We start from the raw sequence: 17116 nt of genomic DNA on the forward strand, positions 1-17116 counted from the left end.
TTTCCCAAAGTATTCAAGGCTGGCTAACAACTTTCCCTGACTCAATTTGTAGTCTTTCCTCCCTAACTATATGCTAAAATATCTTATGTTTATTTCTATTATATATATATATTTGTATATGCCTATGCTTGTTAACTTGCACCATTAAAATGTAAGGTTCCTGAGAGCAGGGAATATTTCATTCTCTAAGCATAGTGCCTGACACACAATAGGCACTTAATGTTGGTTGATTTGATTGACTTTTTATCCCTTCAGCCTAGTATGGTACATAGTAAGAGCTTAATAAAAGCTTACTTATAATTGGTTCTCCCTTCCAGATAGCCTCAGGATTCTCTAAGTTTCCTGGGCTTCTACACCACACAAATAGAAACCAGGGAAGGGCCAACTAGGATTAAGAGAGAGGGAGGGATTGATTGAATCACACTCTGAAATACTGAGGAGTTAAAGGCTTTGACCCCTCCACCTGTGTGGAGCTAAGGGCAGAAGCCAAAAGAGATTTCTGTGCTAGGAGGGATGTTTCTCTCCTCATACTTCCCAAAATGAATCCAAACATCCAGAACCGTGAATTCTGGGAGAGCCTGCATGGAAAGATCCCAGGTCTGCTGGACTGGAAAATGAATGAGGAGTTGAAATTAGCAACCACCACAGACCAGCTACCCAGAGGTGAGTGAGTAATGTAGCCATTGAGTAAAGGGAAATAGAATAGGGCTAAGGGAAAGTGAGATTACATAAGAAAAAAGGGGTGAAAGGAGTTAAAGTTTCCCCTTAACTCGACTTTCCTACTTTTTTGAACCTTCCTAGCCCTCCCTGAGTATCAGGAAGCCTGGCTTTATTTTCTGGTTCTACCACTAACTAGTGTGTAATCTCAAACAAACAGTACTAGAGAGTGAGGCAGACAAGTATGTGAATAGTTATGTGTGACCATTAAACCTGGTGAGAGCAGGGACTGACTATCACCTTGTATCCTTCCTGCGGCCTGATATATAGTTTGTGGTGGGTGTTCCCTCCAACGGTAAGGGTCCATATCCAGCTTTACTATATCTGGCCCTTCTGTAAAATGAGTTGGGTGAATTAACCATATCTAAAATCCCTTCAGCTCCAGCATTCTGCCTTCTTCTTACTGAGAGCAGACAAGATTTCTTTACAGAATCCAATACCCCTTATGACCCCATCTACACAATCAGTTGGAAAAGAACTTATAGGTCAGCCAGTCAAACCTCCCCAACCCCTTCCTCCACAGATTTCAAATCCCTTCTAGTCTAAGAAGTAGCAATAATCATAATAGCTGGCTTTTATAGAATGATTTAGATAAGGTTTGCATATAGTATTTCATCTGATCCTCACAAAAACACAGTGATGTGGGTTTTGTAAATATTATAATTTCCCTTTTTTCCGATGAAAAAGCTAAATTAACTTGCCTAAGATCTTAATAAGTATTGGAGATGAGATTCAAACCCAGATCTTTTCAGTGCTATTTTTACACCTATTTTGCACCTAGCAAATGTCTGGTACTTAATAAAATGCTTCTGGATTGATTATTACATCTCTAAGTTATTAGGCCCCATTCCTGGTCTTCTTACAGCTCTTAGCTTTTGTACTTTACCAGCACTGGAATATCGGTATGGTTTTCAGGTGGGTCTCTTGATTGTAATTAGCTGAAGGAAAGAGACCTGAAAAGCTCTCAATCAAGGATTCTTAATCCTTTTTGTGTTATAATCCCTTGGACATCTGATGAAGCTTATAAAAAATGTTTTTAAATGCAAAAAATAAAAATACATGGGTTCCACAAGAATTTACTTATATTAAAACAATTATTTTTAATTTTTAAAAAAGCTCAAGGACCTAGCGTAACGCTTAGCCTTCAATAGGTGCTCAATATAAACTTGAGACTAGTGTAAAGGTGGGTAGATAGAGTGGCAACCTTGCTTGGAATAATAAAGATGAAACTGAAGAATAATACACCCTGGGTCATGCTTGGAGAAAAGAAAAACTAAAATCACCCAATTATTCACTGTAGACCAAACTACTTTTGGCCAGGACAAGTAAATCTTGGTCTTGATCCTCTGGGATAGCATTCAAAACACCAAAAGGAGGTTCCTCTAAAGAAAGCAAATATATTACAAAGACAACAGCTAGGCAGGCAACTCAATTCATAAGAATTTAATAAATACCTACTATGTATTAGGCACTTGGGATGCAAAAGCAAAAATAAAACTGTCTCTGTCCTCAAAGAGGCATACTCTACTGCTGTTAAGAAATAATATGCACTCAAAAAATTAAATATCTAATATATACAAAGTGATTTCCAGAAAAGACAGTACAGAACTAATAGGAAGAAAGTTAATTAATTTTCTTCCCTATTTTATTTATTTATTTAATACATATTTCTTTATGAATCATGTTGGGAGAGAAAAATCAGAATAAAAAGGAAAAACCACAAAAGAGGGAAAAAATAAAAAAAAAAGAAGTGAACATAGTATATGTTGATTTACATTCAATCTTCATAGTTCTTTTTCTGGATACAGATGGCATTTTTTATCCAAAGTTCATTGGGATTTCTTTGGAAGGAAAGTTAATTATTAACAATGGCTAATTCTAATAAAGGAGGCAACTACATGGCTCAGTAGGATAGAATGCTGGGACTAGAATCTGGGAGACCTGAGTTCAAATCCATTTTCAGACACTTACTGGGCTATGTGACATTCCCCCATCCCCCAGGCAAGATACTTTCCCTGTTTGCCTTAATCCACTGGAGAAGAAAATGGCAAACTGCTTCAGCATTCTTGCCAGGAAAACTCCACGGACAGTATTGATGTGCTATGTCTATAGGATCATAAAGAGTCACATACGTTGAATGACAACAACAATATTAACAATAGAGATGGGGTTCCACGGGACATAATGGAAAGGTAAGGTAATGGGGGCTAAGTATATACTAGAGATGGAGCAGATGTGAGCAAGCATGACTGATTTGGGAGTGTGGCCAACAAGGGAGCTTCAACCTGGGCAGTCTAAGGCTCAGAATCATTTTTAGGTTTTGTTTTTGGTTTTTTTTTTTGGTTTTTTTTCTGGGGGAGGGGAGGAGATTTAAACATAACTGTAAGGCAGTAAAAACATGATTTAAATAAAATAGATCGCATACCTATTTATAGTCTGAGGGTTAGGGGAAGATACAATAAGACACAAACACAATTAACTTTAATAACACAGTATTACAAGTTAAATTTATTAGAGAAGAGTCTGAGTGGTGTGTGTGTATGAAAGACAGACAGAAAGAAAGAAAGACAGGGAGAGATATCTAGGAGGAGACAGCAGACCCCAAAAACCTTCACAGAAGAAATAGCATTTGAGTTGTCCTTTAAAAAGTGGGGCGCAATGCTCTTTATGCCAATATTCCCTTTCTCACATGCCCCTTTGTCCTGCCCTTTCACCTACTTTTCAGTTACTTCCCTCTCTAGTTCCTGCCCCATTGGAAAAAAAAAAAAAACATCCAGCAAGCCCTTTTTGTAGCAGTAAAGAAGTAGAAATTGCTTGTACGGCTGAATAAATTATGGTATATGCATGTAATAAATATCATTATTTTACAAGAAAAGATGAGCAGACTGATTTCAGAAAAGCCTAGAAAGACTTAGATGAGCTGATGCTGAATGAGTGAGCAAAAACAAGAGAACATTGTACACAGCAACAAGAAGAATATGTGATGATCAATTGTGATGGACTTGGCTCTTTGCAATAAGGTGTAATTCAAGGCAATTCCAATAGATTTGGGATGGAAAATGCCATCTACATCCAGAGAGAAAACTATGGAGACTGAATATGGATCAAAGCATAGTGGTATTTTCTTTTTTCTTTTTTTTTTTTTAATAATAGCTTTTTATTTTTCAAAACAGATGCAGAGAGGGCAGTTAAATAACATAATAGGTAGAGTACTGATCCTGAAGTTTGGAGGAACTGAGTTCAAATCTGCCCTCACACACTTAACAATAGCTGTGTGACCCTGGGCAAATCACAACCTCAATTGCCTTGCAAAATACCTGAGGACAGTTTTCAATATCACTTTTGCAAAACCTTCTATTCCAATTTTTCCCTCTCCCTCCCATCTCTTCCTTCTCCTAGATAGCAAGTAATCTAATATAGGTTAAACATGTTCAATTCATCTGAACATTTTTCCACATTTATCATGCTGTACAAGAAAAATCAGATTGAAAGGAGGAAAATTGAGAGGAAAAACAAACAAACAAACAAACAACAATAAAAAGGTAAAAATACTACCCTTTGACCCACATTCAGTCTCTATAGTTCTTTCTCTGAATGAGGATGGCTCTTTCCATCACAAGTTCATTGGAATTGCCTTGAATCACTTCTGTTGTAGAAAGAGCCAACTCCATCAGAGTTAATCATCACATAATCTTATTGCTGTTTACAGTGTTCTCCTGGTTCTGCTCACTTCACTTGTTGCTGTGAAGAGGACTATGACCTCCAAGAGGTGATGTCATGACTTGCAAGTGAATTGCATTGAAGTGAGGGAGGGCTGGGCAAAGTCACCTGCCTCACTTTCCCCTCCTGAGCCATCTGGGTTTAGTGGCCAGATAGAGATCAGGATGACTGGAGATGACCCTGGATCCAGTGGGAGACCTTGGGCTTTTTAAGGTAGGTTTTCAACAGGTCTCTGTTTGACTTTAGCATCAGTTCATGTAAGTCTTTCCAGACCTTTTTGAAATCATCCTCTTGATCATTTCTTATAGAACAATAGTATTCCATAGCATTCATATACCACAATTTATTCAGCCATTCTCCAGCTGATGGGCATCCACTCAGTTTTCAGTTCCTAGCCACTACAAAAAAGGCTGCCACAAATATTTTTGTACATGTTTCTTTCCCTCCTTTAAGATCTCTTGAGATATAGACCCAGTAAAGGCTGCTTGATCAAAGGGTATGTACAGTTTGATAGCCCTTTGGGCCTAGATGAGCTAACCTTTCAAACACCCTCAGGAAGGATCAGGACTTTGGAAACCATAGTAAACTTGTTGGAGGGGAAGTTAAAAAGATGGCATTGTTGGGTAGAGCAAGGCAAGGTAAGGTCTGATAGAGGCTATTAATTTCTATTCTATGCAGATACTTCCTTTGAACCTAATTTATGGATGTGGGTGAATCTCAACCTAGTATGTCCTCCAGCTGGAAGGCATACTTCGAAGGAGCTGGATTTGGTCCATAACCCTCCATCCTCCAAAGAAGAAGAAAATACCTCTTTTTTAGAGGACAACCAACAGCCCCAAGCCTTCAGCAGCCAGCAACCCCAGCAGCCCCAGGCCTCCAGCAGCCAGCATTCCCAGGACCCCACCATCCAGCAGCCCCAGGACCCCACCTGCCAGCAGCTCCAAGACACCACCAGCCAGCAGCCCCAGAACCCCACCAGCCAGCAGCTCCAGGACTCTACCAGTGAATCAGAGGTATGGCTAGAAAGAAGTATTGTTGTCCCCTTAAGGATTGGGTAGAATTAAGAAAATATCCTGTTTCTTATTTCTGACTTTAGCCCCATCCCATTAGACAATATACACTATTAGACATTGTCCAACCTGACCTGAGGGAAGTTTTCCAGGAGGAATCTTATCATTGCCTGCCTTCATACCCTAGTTGTCTACAAATATTATGTGAAGTATAAGAGAGAGGTGTTTAGCTCTTCCCCCTCCTTCCTGTACTTTCCCAGCTCACAGAAGAGGACGAAGAAGAGAACACTTCCACAACTCTCTCAGCTTCCCACAAAGTAGGACTCCTTCGAAAGCGTCGGCGACAGGTGGGCACGCAGACAGGAGCCCGGTGGCCCAGACCTCCCCTCAATTACTGTCACCTAATCGCCCTGGCACTGAAAAACAGCCCTTCTAGAGGACTCAATGTCCAGGAGATCTACAATTTCACCCGGTATGTGCCCAGGGTATGGATGAGGGGAGATGGGAGAGACAGGGAAAGAGCAGAATGTAGGAGGGGTCCAGGATGTATAGCTTTTGTCCTTCATCTGCCATTATAGAAATAAACAGAATAAGTTATCTTCTAGGTGGTATGCTGGAAAGAGACCAGGTCCAGCAATGATTGAAATTCTCCGTAGAGATTTACTTCTTTGATTAAATATTTGTTCCACATTAAAATACAATTTACCTTTAATTGTCAGGGACATATTAAGCCTTAGTAATTAACTATAGCTCCTATGAATGAACATCAACTCCTTTTTTGAGAGTAGATTTTATTGGGGGAAGGTCAGTCAACAAGTATTTTTAAACCCAGTATGGTGACAGGGATTATGTTAAATGCTGGCAGACCCATGGCCCTTGTTCTCAAGGAGCACACATTCTACCAGGGGAACAAAAGGCAAATAACTGTATATGGATATATAGGATGGAATATGTGTATATTTCTACATATGAAATATATATTCCATAGAATATCTATAATACGTACAAATAATATATTTAGCAATATATAATATTCTAAATATATTCTATATTTAATATATATTCTATGGAATACCAATAATATGTAATAGTAAATAATATGTTAGAATATATTATGTTTAATAATACAGTGGGAGAGCAATTTCTATAGGTAATAATTACCTAGACACTGACCTGGTTTTTCCAAGGAAAAGGCTTTATTGTTGTACAAAGCAAGACAGGACCAAGAAACTAGTTGGTTTAAGGATGTACTTGATGTTAGATAGAGAGGAATGTCCAGAAGAAGAGTATGATTGATAGTGTTAAAAGACTGCATAAATCAGGAAGTATATTGGTTGGCAAAAGGCCATAATCTAATGACCAAATGAGAGCAATTAATTATTCTTAACGTCAGTTAAGAGATCACTGGTAACTTTGGAGAGAGCGATTTCAGTGGCATGATGAGATCCAGAAACCAAGATTGCAGAGTTTAGAAAAGAATTAGAAGAAAGGAAATAGAGTACCAAGTATAAGTTTTCTCAAGGAGTTTAGACTATTTTCTTCCTTTTTTGATCTGATTTTTCTTGTGCATGATAAATAATATAGAAATATGTTTAGAGGAATTGCACATGTTTAACCTATATTGGATTACTTGCTATCTAAAGGAGAGGAGTGTGAGGGAAAGGGATGGGAGGGAGGGAGGGAGAGAGAAAAATGTGGAACACAAGGTTTGCAAGAGTGAAGGTTGAAAACTATTTTTGCTTGTATTTTGAAAACAAAAAGCTATTAATTAAAATTTAAAAAAAGAAAAGCAGAATGGCAGATAGTAGGGCTAGTTAGATTAACTGAGTGGTTTTTTTTTTTTAAATAAATGCTTAGTGATATATTTTGGCCAGATTTGAATTCAGGTCCTCCTAAGCCAGGGCCAGTGCTCTATCCACTGAGCTGTTTAGCTGCCCCTCCCAATAGTAAATAATTAACAGGGAAGGCATTGAAATTTAGAGGGGTTAGGGAAGGCTTCCTATGACAGACAGGATTTTTAGAGAAAGTAAGTATTTGAGAGAGAGGAAGAAGTGCATTCCAGGTATAAGGGACAAAGGAGAAAATGCATAGGAGCATAAGCGTAGTGTCTTAATAATGGAATAGTCAGGAGATCACACATAAAAAAAAAAAAAAGCTACTAAATGATGTTATAGGAAGAATCTGGAAGAGGCAATGGGGTATAAGGAGTAAGTATTCCGACTCTTCCCCCAAGACCGGTGAGTTAAGATATACTAGTGAAAGTGCAAACAATACTGAAAAGGGAAACCAGAGGAAAAATTTATGAAGTTACTGAACAATACTTCAGATGGGAAAAGTTTAGTAGAAACAGCACCAGTTAAGGGTTGGATTTGACTCTCTATTAACTATCCACATATTTTCCTTTCTTTGGGCCTCAGTTGCCTCATCTGTAAAATCAGTGATGTAAAAAAGTCCTTTCTAACCCTAAAGGTACATTTATATTTTAAAATAATTCTTTATTTTCCCCCAATTACATGTAAAAAGAATTTTAACAATTTTTTTTTGTTTTTAATTTTGAGTTTCAAATTCTCTTCTTCCCCTGTTCCCTCCCTGAAATAGTAAGCAATCTTATGTAGGTTATACATGTGCAATCACATAAAACACATTTCTCTATTAGTCATTTTATGGAAGAAAATTCAAACCAAAAGAAAAAGAATGAAAGAAAGTGAAAAGTAGTATGCTTCGGTTTATATTCAGACTCCATAAAAGCCATATGATTCTCAAGGCCAACATAGACAGCAAGTCTATCATTTGTTTGCCAAGATGTAATAAGGTTTTTTGGGATTTTTTTTTTGAGATTTACTTCGATTTTTTTTGTTGTTGTTGTTATTGTTTTGTTTTCCTCAAGTTCATATTCAAGTGTTTGTGTTCCCTGAACAAATATAAGCTGATATTGAAGAGAAATAGTATAGTCAGTGGTCAGGGAAGTTTTCAAAAAAGAAAACAAATATGATTAAGTCACATTTAGACAATAAAGAATTCCCTGTCACTGCTCCTTCCTAGCATATAGCCTCCTCTAAGTCTGCAATGTGGTGAAATCTTCACAAGAATCTAACCCATTTAAACTTCTTCACCATTCAATAGAAAGAGAAAATTGTACCAGACTATGTTTGTAGGGACTAATCTTTAGCAGAAAGATTTCTGACAATTGGGATAAAACTTGTTCTTGACAGAAAACATTAAAAAATAACATTTCATTCCATGATATTATTAATGAAATACAGGGCCCATCATGCCCAAGACAAATAAATAATTGCTACTTCTTCATCAAAAAAAGAAGGAAAAGGATTGATGGATATACTCAGATAACATGAAATCTTCAAAGAAATGTGTCTTTGCACAGAGCAATAGTAAAAGTTGACATGGCAATGGATCTGTCAAATAATAGATACTGATGAAACAAATGAAATGGTTAAGATCCAAGAAGGGATCTAAAAGGTCCTCTATGGGCAATATCTGCATGAACTCAACAATTAACTCTAAGTCAACTGAGTCATGAAGATTCCTTTTTAGGAAAGGAAGGGGTTCCTGATATTAATATAAGGCTAGGGCATTGGCACCAGAAATTATAGAAAGGTCATCTTTCAGACTGGGCAGCGGGGTAGAGCAGTGGATAGAGGACTAGGCTTGGAATCTAGAAGATTCATATTCCTAAGTTCAAATTTGATCTCAGATACTTATTAGCTGTGTGACCCTGGGCAAGGCACTTAATCCTGTTTGCATCAGTTCCCTCCTCTGCAAAATGAGCTGGAAAAGGAAATGGCAAACCATTTCAGTATCTTTACCCCCCCCCAAAAAAAAATCCAAATTAGTTCACAAAGAGTCAGATATTACTAAAATGACTAAACAACATCTTTAAGAAGATTTCAGTTATTAATATATATTTTGCAAGGAAATGTGCAATATATCTCTATTTCTTGCAAAATTTAGCACTTACTAAACATCTCAAAAACCATAAGGAAAAGGAATTTTATATGTTAGAAGTTCACTATTTTTCACAAACTAACAGATAACTGATCCCAATATTACAAATACAAACCACAAATTATCTTTTGAGTAGTCAACAAATACTGATGGTGGAACTTGAGCATTATTTAAGATGAAACTGGTGCTCACAGTTGTCCAATAATAATACTGATTCATGAAGATCTAAAAAAAAAATTATAGTATTTTATTTTCTCCAGTCACATATAAAGATAACGTTCAACATTCCCTTTTATAAGATGTTTATTTCCATTTTTCTCCTTTCTATCCCTAAGACAGCAAGCAAGCCTATATAAATAAGCTATGTACGTATAATGTTTTTTAAATTAATTTTATAATTATAACATTTTTGACAGTACATATGCATAGGTAATTTTTTACATTATCCCTTGTACTCCTTTCTTTTCCGAATTTTCCCCTCCTTCCCTCCACCCCCTCCCCTAAATGGCAGGCATTCTCATACATATTAAATATGTTATAGTATATCCTAGATACAATATATATGTGCAGAATCGAATTTTGTTGTTGTTGTTGTTGCAAAGGAAGAATTGGATTCGGAAGGTAAAAATAACCTGGGAAGAAAAACAAAAAAATGCAAACAGTTTAGACTCATTTCCCAGTATTCCTTCTCTGGGTGTAGCTGATTCTGTCCATCATTGATCAATTGGAACTGGATTAGATCTTCTCTATGTTGAAGATATCCACTTCCATCAAAATACATCCTCATACAGTGTTGTTGTTGAAGTGTATAATGGTCTCCTGGTCCTGCTCATTTCACTCAGCATCAGTTGATGTAAGTCTCTCCAAGCCTCTCTGTATTCATCCTGCTGGTCATTTCTTACAGAACAATAATATTCTATAGCATTCATATACCATAATTCACCCAACCATTCTCCAATTGATGGGCATCCATTCATTTTCCAGTTTCTGGCCACCACAAAGAGGGCTGCCATAAACATTCTTGCACATGTGTGGTCCCTTTCCCTCCTTTAAGATTCTTTGAGATATAAGCCCAGTAGTAACACTGCTGGATCAAAGGGTATGCACAGTTTGATAACTTTTTGAGCATAGTTCCAAATTGTTCTCCAGAATGGCCGGATTCTTTCACAACTCCACCAACAATGCATTAGTGTCCCAGTTTTCCCACATCCCATCCAACATTCATCATTATTTGTTCCTGTCATCTTAGTCAATCTGACAGATATGTAGTGGTATCTCAGAGTTGTCTTAATTTGCATTTCTCTGATCAATAGTGATTTGGAACACTCTTTCATATGAGTGGAAATAGTTTCAATTTCATCATCTGAAAATTATCTGTTCATATCCTTTGACCATTTATCAATTGGAGAATGGCTTGATTTCTTATAAATTAGAGTCAATTCTCTGTATATTTTGGAGATGAGGCCTTTATCAGAACCTTTAACTGTAAAAATGTTTTCCCAATTTGTTACTTCCCTTCTAATCTTGTTTGCATTCGTTTTGTTTGTGCAAAATCTTTTTAATTTGATGTAATCAAAATTTTCTATTTTGTGATCAATAATGATCTCTAGTTCTCCTTTGGTCACAAATTCCTTCCTCCTCCACAAGTTTGAGAGGTAAACTATCTTATGTTCCTCTGATCTATTTATGATCTCATTTTTTAAGCCTAAATCATGGACCCATTTTGATCTTATCTTAGAATGTGGTGTTGAGTGTGGGTCTATGCCTAGTTTCTGCCATACTAATTTCCAGTTTTCCCAGTAGTTTTTGTCAAATAATGAATTCTTATCCCAAAAGTTGGGATCTTTGGGTTTGTCAAACACTAGATTGCTATTTTTATTCACTATATTGTCCTGTGAACCTAACCTATTTCACTGATCAACTAGTCTATTTCTTAGCCAATACCAAATGGTTTTAGTGACTGCTACTTTATAATATAGTTCTACATCAGGTACAGCTAGGCCACATTCATTTGATTTTTTTTTCATTAATTCCTTTAAAATTCTTGACCTTTTATTCTTCCATATGAATTTTGTTGTTATTTTTTCTAGGTCATTAAAATAGTTTCTTGGGAGTCTGATTTGTATAGCACTAAATAAATAGATTAGTTTAGGGAGAATTGTCATCTTGATTATATTCACTTGCCCTATCCAAGAACACTTAATATCTTTCCAATTATTTAAATCTGACTTTATTTTTGTGGCAAATGTTTTGTAATTTTGCTCATATAATTCCTGACTTTCCTTTGGTAGATAGATTCCCAAATATTTTATACTATCGACAGTTATTTTGAATGGAATTTCTCTTTGTATCTCTTGCTGTTGGATTGTGTTGGTGATGTATAAAAATGCTGAGGATTTATGTGGATTTATTTTGTATCCTGTAACTTTGCTAAAGTTATGAATTATTTCTAATAGCTTTTTAGCAGAGTCTTTGGGGTTCTCTAAGTATACCATCATGTCATCTGCAAAGAGTGATAGTTTGATTTCTTCATTTCCTACTCTAATTCCTTTAATCTCTTTCTCGACTCTTATTGCCAAGGCTAGCGTTTCTAGTACAATATTGAATAGTAATGGTGATAGTGGGCAACTTTATTTTACTCCTGATCTTACTTACCATTACATATGATGTTTACTGACGGTTTTAAATATATGCTCTTGATTATTTTAAGGAATAGTCCATTTATTCCTATACTCTCAAGTGTTTTTAATTGGAATAGATGTTGGATTTTATCAAATGCTTTTTCTGCATCTATTGAGATGATCATATGGTTTTTGTTAATTTGGTTATTGATATAATTGATTATGCTAATAGTTTTCCTAATATTGAACCAGCCCTGTATTTCTGGTATAAATCCCACTTGGTTATAGTGTATTATCCTGGGGATGATTTTCTGTAGTCTTTTTGCTAATATTTTATTTAAGATTTTAGCATCAATATTTATTAGGGAGATTGGTCTATAATTTTCTTTCTCTGTTTTCAACCTAGCTGGTTTAGATATCAGTACCATGTCTGTGTCATAAAAGGAATTTGGTAGGATTCCTTCCATCCCTATTTTTTCAGATAGTTTATATAGTATTGGAGTTAATTGTTCTTTAAATGTTTGGTAGAATTCACATGTAAATCCATTTGGTCCTGGGGATGTTTCTTAGGGAGCTGGTTAATAGCTTGTTCTATTTCTTTTTCTGAAATGGGACGATTTAGACTATTTACTTCTTCCTCTGTTAATCTGGGCAAGCTATATTTTTGAAGGTATTCTTCCATTTCATTAAAGTTATCGAATTTATTGGCATAAAGTTGGGCAAAGTAATTCCTAATTATTGTTCTAATTTCCTTTTCATTAGTGGCAAGTTCTCCCTTTTCATTTTCAAGACTAACAATTTGCTTTTCTTCTTTTCTTTTTTTAATCAGATTTACCACGGGTTTGTCTATTTTGTTGGTTTTTTCATAGAACCAACTCTTAGTTTTATTAATTCAATAATTTTTTTTACTTTCAATTTTATTAATCTCTCCTTTTATTTTTAGAATTTCAAGTTTCGTGTTTGTGTGGGGGTTTTTGTTCCTTTTCTAGCATTTTTAGTTGTAAGCCCAATTCATTAACCTTCTCTTTCTCTATTTTATGCAAGTAGGCCTCTAGAGATATAAAATTTCCCCTTATTACTGCTTTGGCTGTATCCCACACATTTTGGTATGATGTCTCATTATTGTCATTTTCTTGGGTGAAGTTATTAATTATGTCTATGATTTGCTGTTTCACTCAATCATTCTTTAGTATGAGATTATTTAGTTTCCAATTATTTTTTGGTCTATTTTCCCCTGGCTTTTTATTGAATGTAATTTTCATTGCATTGTGGTCTGAAAAGGATGCATTTACTATTTCTGCCTTACTGCATTTGATTTTGAGGTTTTTATGTCCTAATATATGGTCAATTTTTGTATAGGTTCCATGAACTGCTGAGAAGAAAGTGTACTCCTTTCTGTCTCCATTTAGCTTTCTCCAAAGATCTATCATATCAAACTTTTCTAATATTCTATTTACCTCTTTGACTTCGTTCATATTTATTTTGTGGTTTGATTTATCTAATTCTGTGAGTGCAAGGTTGAGATCTCCCACTATTATAGTTTTGCTGTCTATTTCTTCTTGCAGCTCTCTTAATTTCTCTTTTAAGAATTTAGATACTGCACCACTTGGTGCATATATATTTAATATTCATACTGCTTCATTATCTATGCTACCCTTTAGCAAGATATAATGCCCTTCCTTATCTCTTTTAATTAGATCAATTTTTGCTTTTGCACATATAACATGTTAAACATGAATCAGAACAAAAGGGGAAAACCACAAGAAAGAAAAAAAGTGAAAATAATATGCTTTGACTGAATTCAGAATTTATAGTACTTTCTCTGGATGTGGATAGTATTTTTCATCATGGGTCTTTTGTAATTGTCTTTTATCATTTCATTGCTGAGAAGATTTAAGTCTCTGAAAGCTGATCATCATACAATGTTGCTATTACTGTTTACAATGTTCTCTTGGTTCTGCTTCCTTTATTCAGCATCAGTTCATGTAAGTCTTCCCAGGCTTTTCTGAAATCTACCTGCTCTTTATTTCTTATGACACAATAATTTTCCTTTACATCCATATATCATATTTTAAAATTGAGACATATTCATACCAAATACTCTAAACTTCTAAACTACATGGAAGGAAAAACTTTTTAAATTTTTTATTGAATTTTCTTTCACTTTAAAATATTTTTAAAACTACCTTCTTTCTTATTCTCCCTCCAACCTCCCATAGAAAAAGAAAGAAAAATGATACATAACAAATATGTATCATCAAACAAAACAAATTTCTTCATTAGCCATATCAAAATAAAAATGTCTCAGGTTAAACTTTGAGTCCATCACTTCTCTGTCAGGAAATGGTTAATCTGGTATATCATTAATATTCTGGAATTGTGACTGATCAGACTTCTTAAATCTTTGAAAGTTGTTTTTCTTTACAATATACCCTATTCCTTGCTTCCAGACTTTAAAATCATACCTCTCCCACTGATTCATCCCGGATTTTCCCTCCGTGCCTGAGGCTTCCTCATCCTAAGCATCCATCACTCTGTGACTTTTTCAACCTTAAATATTCCTTTGTAGGCCCTGCCCCTTTCTCTCACTGGAGAGTTATTCTGGAGCCTTTATATTGTGGAGGTTGTTGCTGTTTGTCCTTCATTCCTGAAGACCATGATTTCAGGGAGGCGATGTCATGACTTGCAAGTGAATTGGATTCAAGTGAGGGAGGTTGCACAAAGTCACCTGCCTCACTTTCCCCTCCAGAGCCACTTGGGGCCATTGGCCAGATCCCAGACTGGTCATCCTTTCCCTCCCAGTCCTGTTCTTGGCTTCCAGACTTCAAAAAGAAGCTTCCTCTCCTGTGGAACCTTCATTCCTTATCCCCATCACACTTTTTATCTCCCTTTTGAATGTATATAAGTATTACATGAGAATGTAACCACCTTAAGAGCAGGAAATATCTTTCTACTTTTATTTATATCCACAACATTTAATACCTAGTAAGGGCTTGATAAATGTTCCCTTCTCAACATTTTTATTCAGTTATTTTCATTTTGGTCATCCATGTAATAGTCTGCTGAACATTAAATACAAAAGAACCTTAGCTTCTCCCAGAACTGTTTATTTGCAAAGCACTTTCCTCATATCCTGGAAAGGTGGATATAACTCCCATTTTACATATGAATAAACTGAAGCCCAATTATGGTCATACAATAAGTGAGTCTTAGATTTCTTTTTAAAAACACTTTTTTTAAAGTAAAAATAAAAAGTGTGTTTTTTCTTTTTTTAAAAACTTTTATGAATGTTTTTTGTTTTGGATTAGAAATTTCTAAAAAATAGTCAAAATCAACATTCAACTTATATTTATATGCAACATTACACACTCATTTTTGCTTCCCCCAACAAAAGGAAGGGGGTGTTTGATTTTTTGTTTTTGTTTTTTTTTCTGGAAGCAATGAGATTTAAGTGACTTGCCCAAGTGTCTGAGACCTGAATTCAAGTCCACATGACTCCAGAGTTAGTATCCTATCCACTGTGCCACCTAACTGCCCATAAAAAGTAAATCTTGATAGGTTTCAAATCCAGGTCTCCAGGCTAAAGGTTAGAGATGGAAGTTCTGAGTTCGCTCCTTTGAGAGTAGGGGAGATTGGAGTACTGGGTTCAGCTAACTTTCTTTTTTTTTTTTAACCCTCCCACAGACAGCACTTCCCCTTTTTCCAGACAGCTCCAGAGGGCTGGAAAAACACAGTTCGGCACAACCTCTGCTTTCGGGGCAGTTTTGAGAAGGCCCCACTGAGCCCAGAGAGGGAACCTACCATGAGCCGCCCTCGCTCCTGCCGGTGGCGTCTCACAGAGGAAGGCTACCGGCGCTTTGCTGAGGAAGCCAGGGCTTTGGCATCTGCCCGGTTTCACAACATCCAAAAGTCCATGAGTCAGCCAGGTAAGACCGGTGATCGAGTTGGGAAATTCTTCTGGACAAGAACTGAGCCAGAGAAGTGATCAGCCATCTGACTAGTTTCTTCAAGAGGGGCAGGGGAACATATGAAGAGCTCACAGGAGACCAGTTTTGGCCTGAGCTCCTGGTAGAATGCAGAATATTGGATAGGAAGCCAGGAGACTTGACTCTGCCCAGCAGATAAGCCATGTTTATGAGCCTAAGTTTCCTTGCCCATAAAAATGAGCACTCTTGGGTCTCTTTGAAAGTTGACAGATCTAAACCTCCCACTCCCACAGGGCTATCTAACCTGCTGGCCAACTCTGTTTATTCTTTGTCTTTTACAGAAATGATGTCTATTCTCTTTGACCTCTGACTGTCAAGGCAAGTGATGCCCCAAGGAAAATCCATGCTCCAAGTTCTCACTGCCTCTTATTCTCCATCAGCTCACAAGTGGTGCTCTATATAATGTCTTCTTGGAGAAGAGGAGGTATTCTTGAAGGAGGGGGCTGAGTATTTGCCCAATTTCCCAATTGCCATTGGTTTTCCTTCATTAAATTCATTAACTTCTCTATGAAGAATATCTTCATTGGGGGTTAGGGCTGAGGGCTGGGGGAGACTTATCTGTTCCTGAGAAGTGCCTTATTTTTACCGATTTTTGCCTAGTGCCTAGAGTCTGGGACAAGATATTGAATAAATACAAACATCAGCCACTTGCTAGGTACAAGACACTGCTAGGGAAGATACAAAATAAGAAAAAAATTCCTGCTTTCAATTCAACAAAGGTTTATCATTCTAGGTGTAGGGAGGACAGCCAGGTGGAGCAATGGATAGAGCACCAGGTCTGGAGTCAGGAAGACTCTTTTTTTTTTTTTTTTTTTTTTTTTAAGCATTTATCTATTTTTTTATTTAATATTTTTCCCATTTACATTCCAAACAATTTTTTTACATTTGTTTTTAAATTTTTTGAGTTCTAGGTTTTCTCCTTTTTCCCCACCCACAATTAAAAAATCACATGTGAGATTATGCAAAACATTTCCATAAAATCAACTTGTGAAAGAAAACATAGATCTCCCACCTTAATGAAAATAAAAACCCTCAAGAAAAATTAAGCTAAAAATAGAGAAATTGAAAGAGTTATAGAAAGCTTCAATCTATATTCAGG

General features: G+C 36.2%; 1 protein-coding gene across 1 annotated transcript; it reads left to right on the forward strand.

Moving 5' to 3' along the window:
* Positions 1-450: 450 nt before the first annotated feature.
* On the forward strand, positions 451-16523 carry FOXR1 (forkhead box R1). Its single transcript, XM_074297384.1, has 5 exons — positions 451-663; positions 5116-5450; positions 5708-5919; positions 15716-15957; positions 16299-16523. The coding sequence occupies exons 1-5, from the start codon at positions 540-542 to the stop codon at positions 16325-16327; spliced, it is 942 nt and encodes a 313-aa protein (XP_074153485.1). The 5' UTR covers positions 451-539; the 3' UTR covers positions 16328-16523.
* Positions 16524-17116: the final 593 nt, after the last annotated feature.

Source organism: Sminthopsis crassicaudata, chromosome 3 (genome assembly GCF_048593235.1).
Source record: "Sminthopsis crassicaudata isolate SCR6 chromosome 3, ASM4859323v1, whole genome shotgun sequence".
In the NCBI taxonomy this organism is placed as follows: Eukaryota; Metazoa; Chordata; class Mammalia; order Dasyuromorphia; family Dasyuridae; genus Sminthopsis; species Sminthopsis crassicaudata.

Coding starts and splice junctions, on each gene's coding strand:
- FOXR1 (XM_074297384.1), top strand. CDS start 540: ATGAATCCAAACATCCAGAACCGTGAATTCTGGGAGAGCCTGCATGGA. Junction 5,451..5,707: donor ACTCTACCAGTGAATCAGAG/GTATGGCTAGAA, acceptor GTACTTTCCCAG/CTCACAGAAGAGGACGAAGA. Junction 15,958..16,298: donor AAAGTCCATGAGTCAGCCAG/GTAAGACCGGTG, acceptor TGTCTTTTACAG/AAATGATGTCTATTCTCTTT.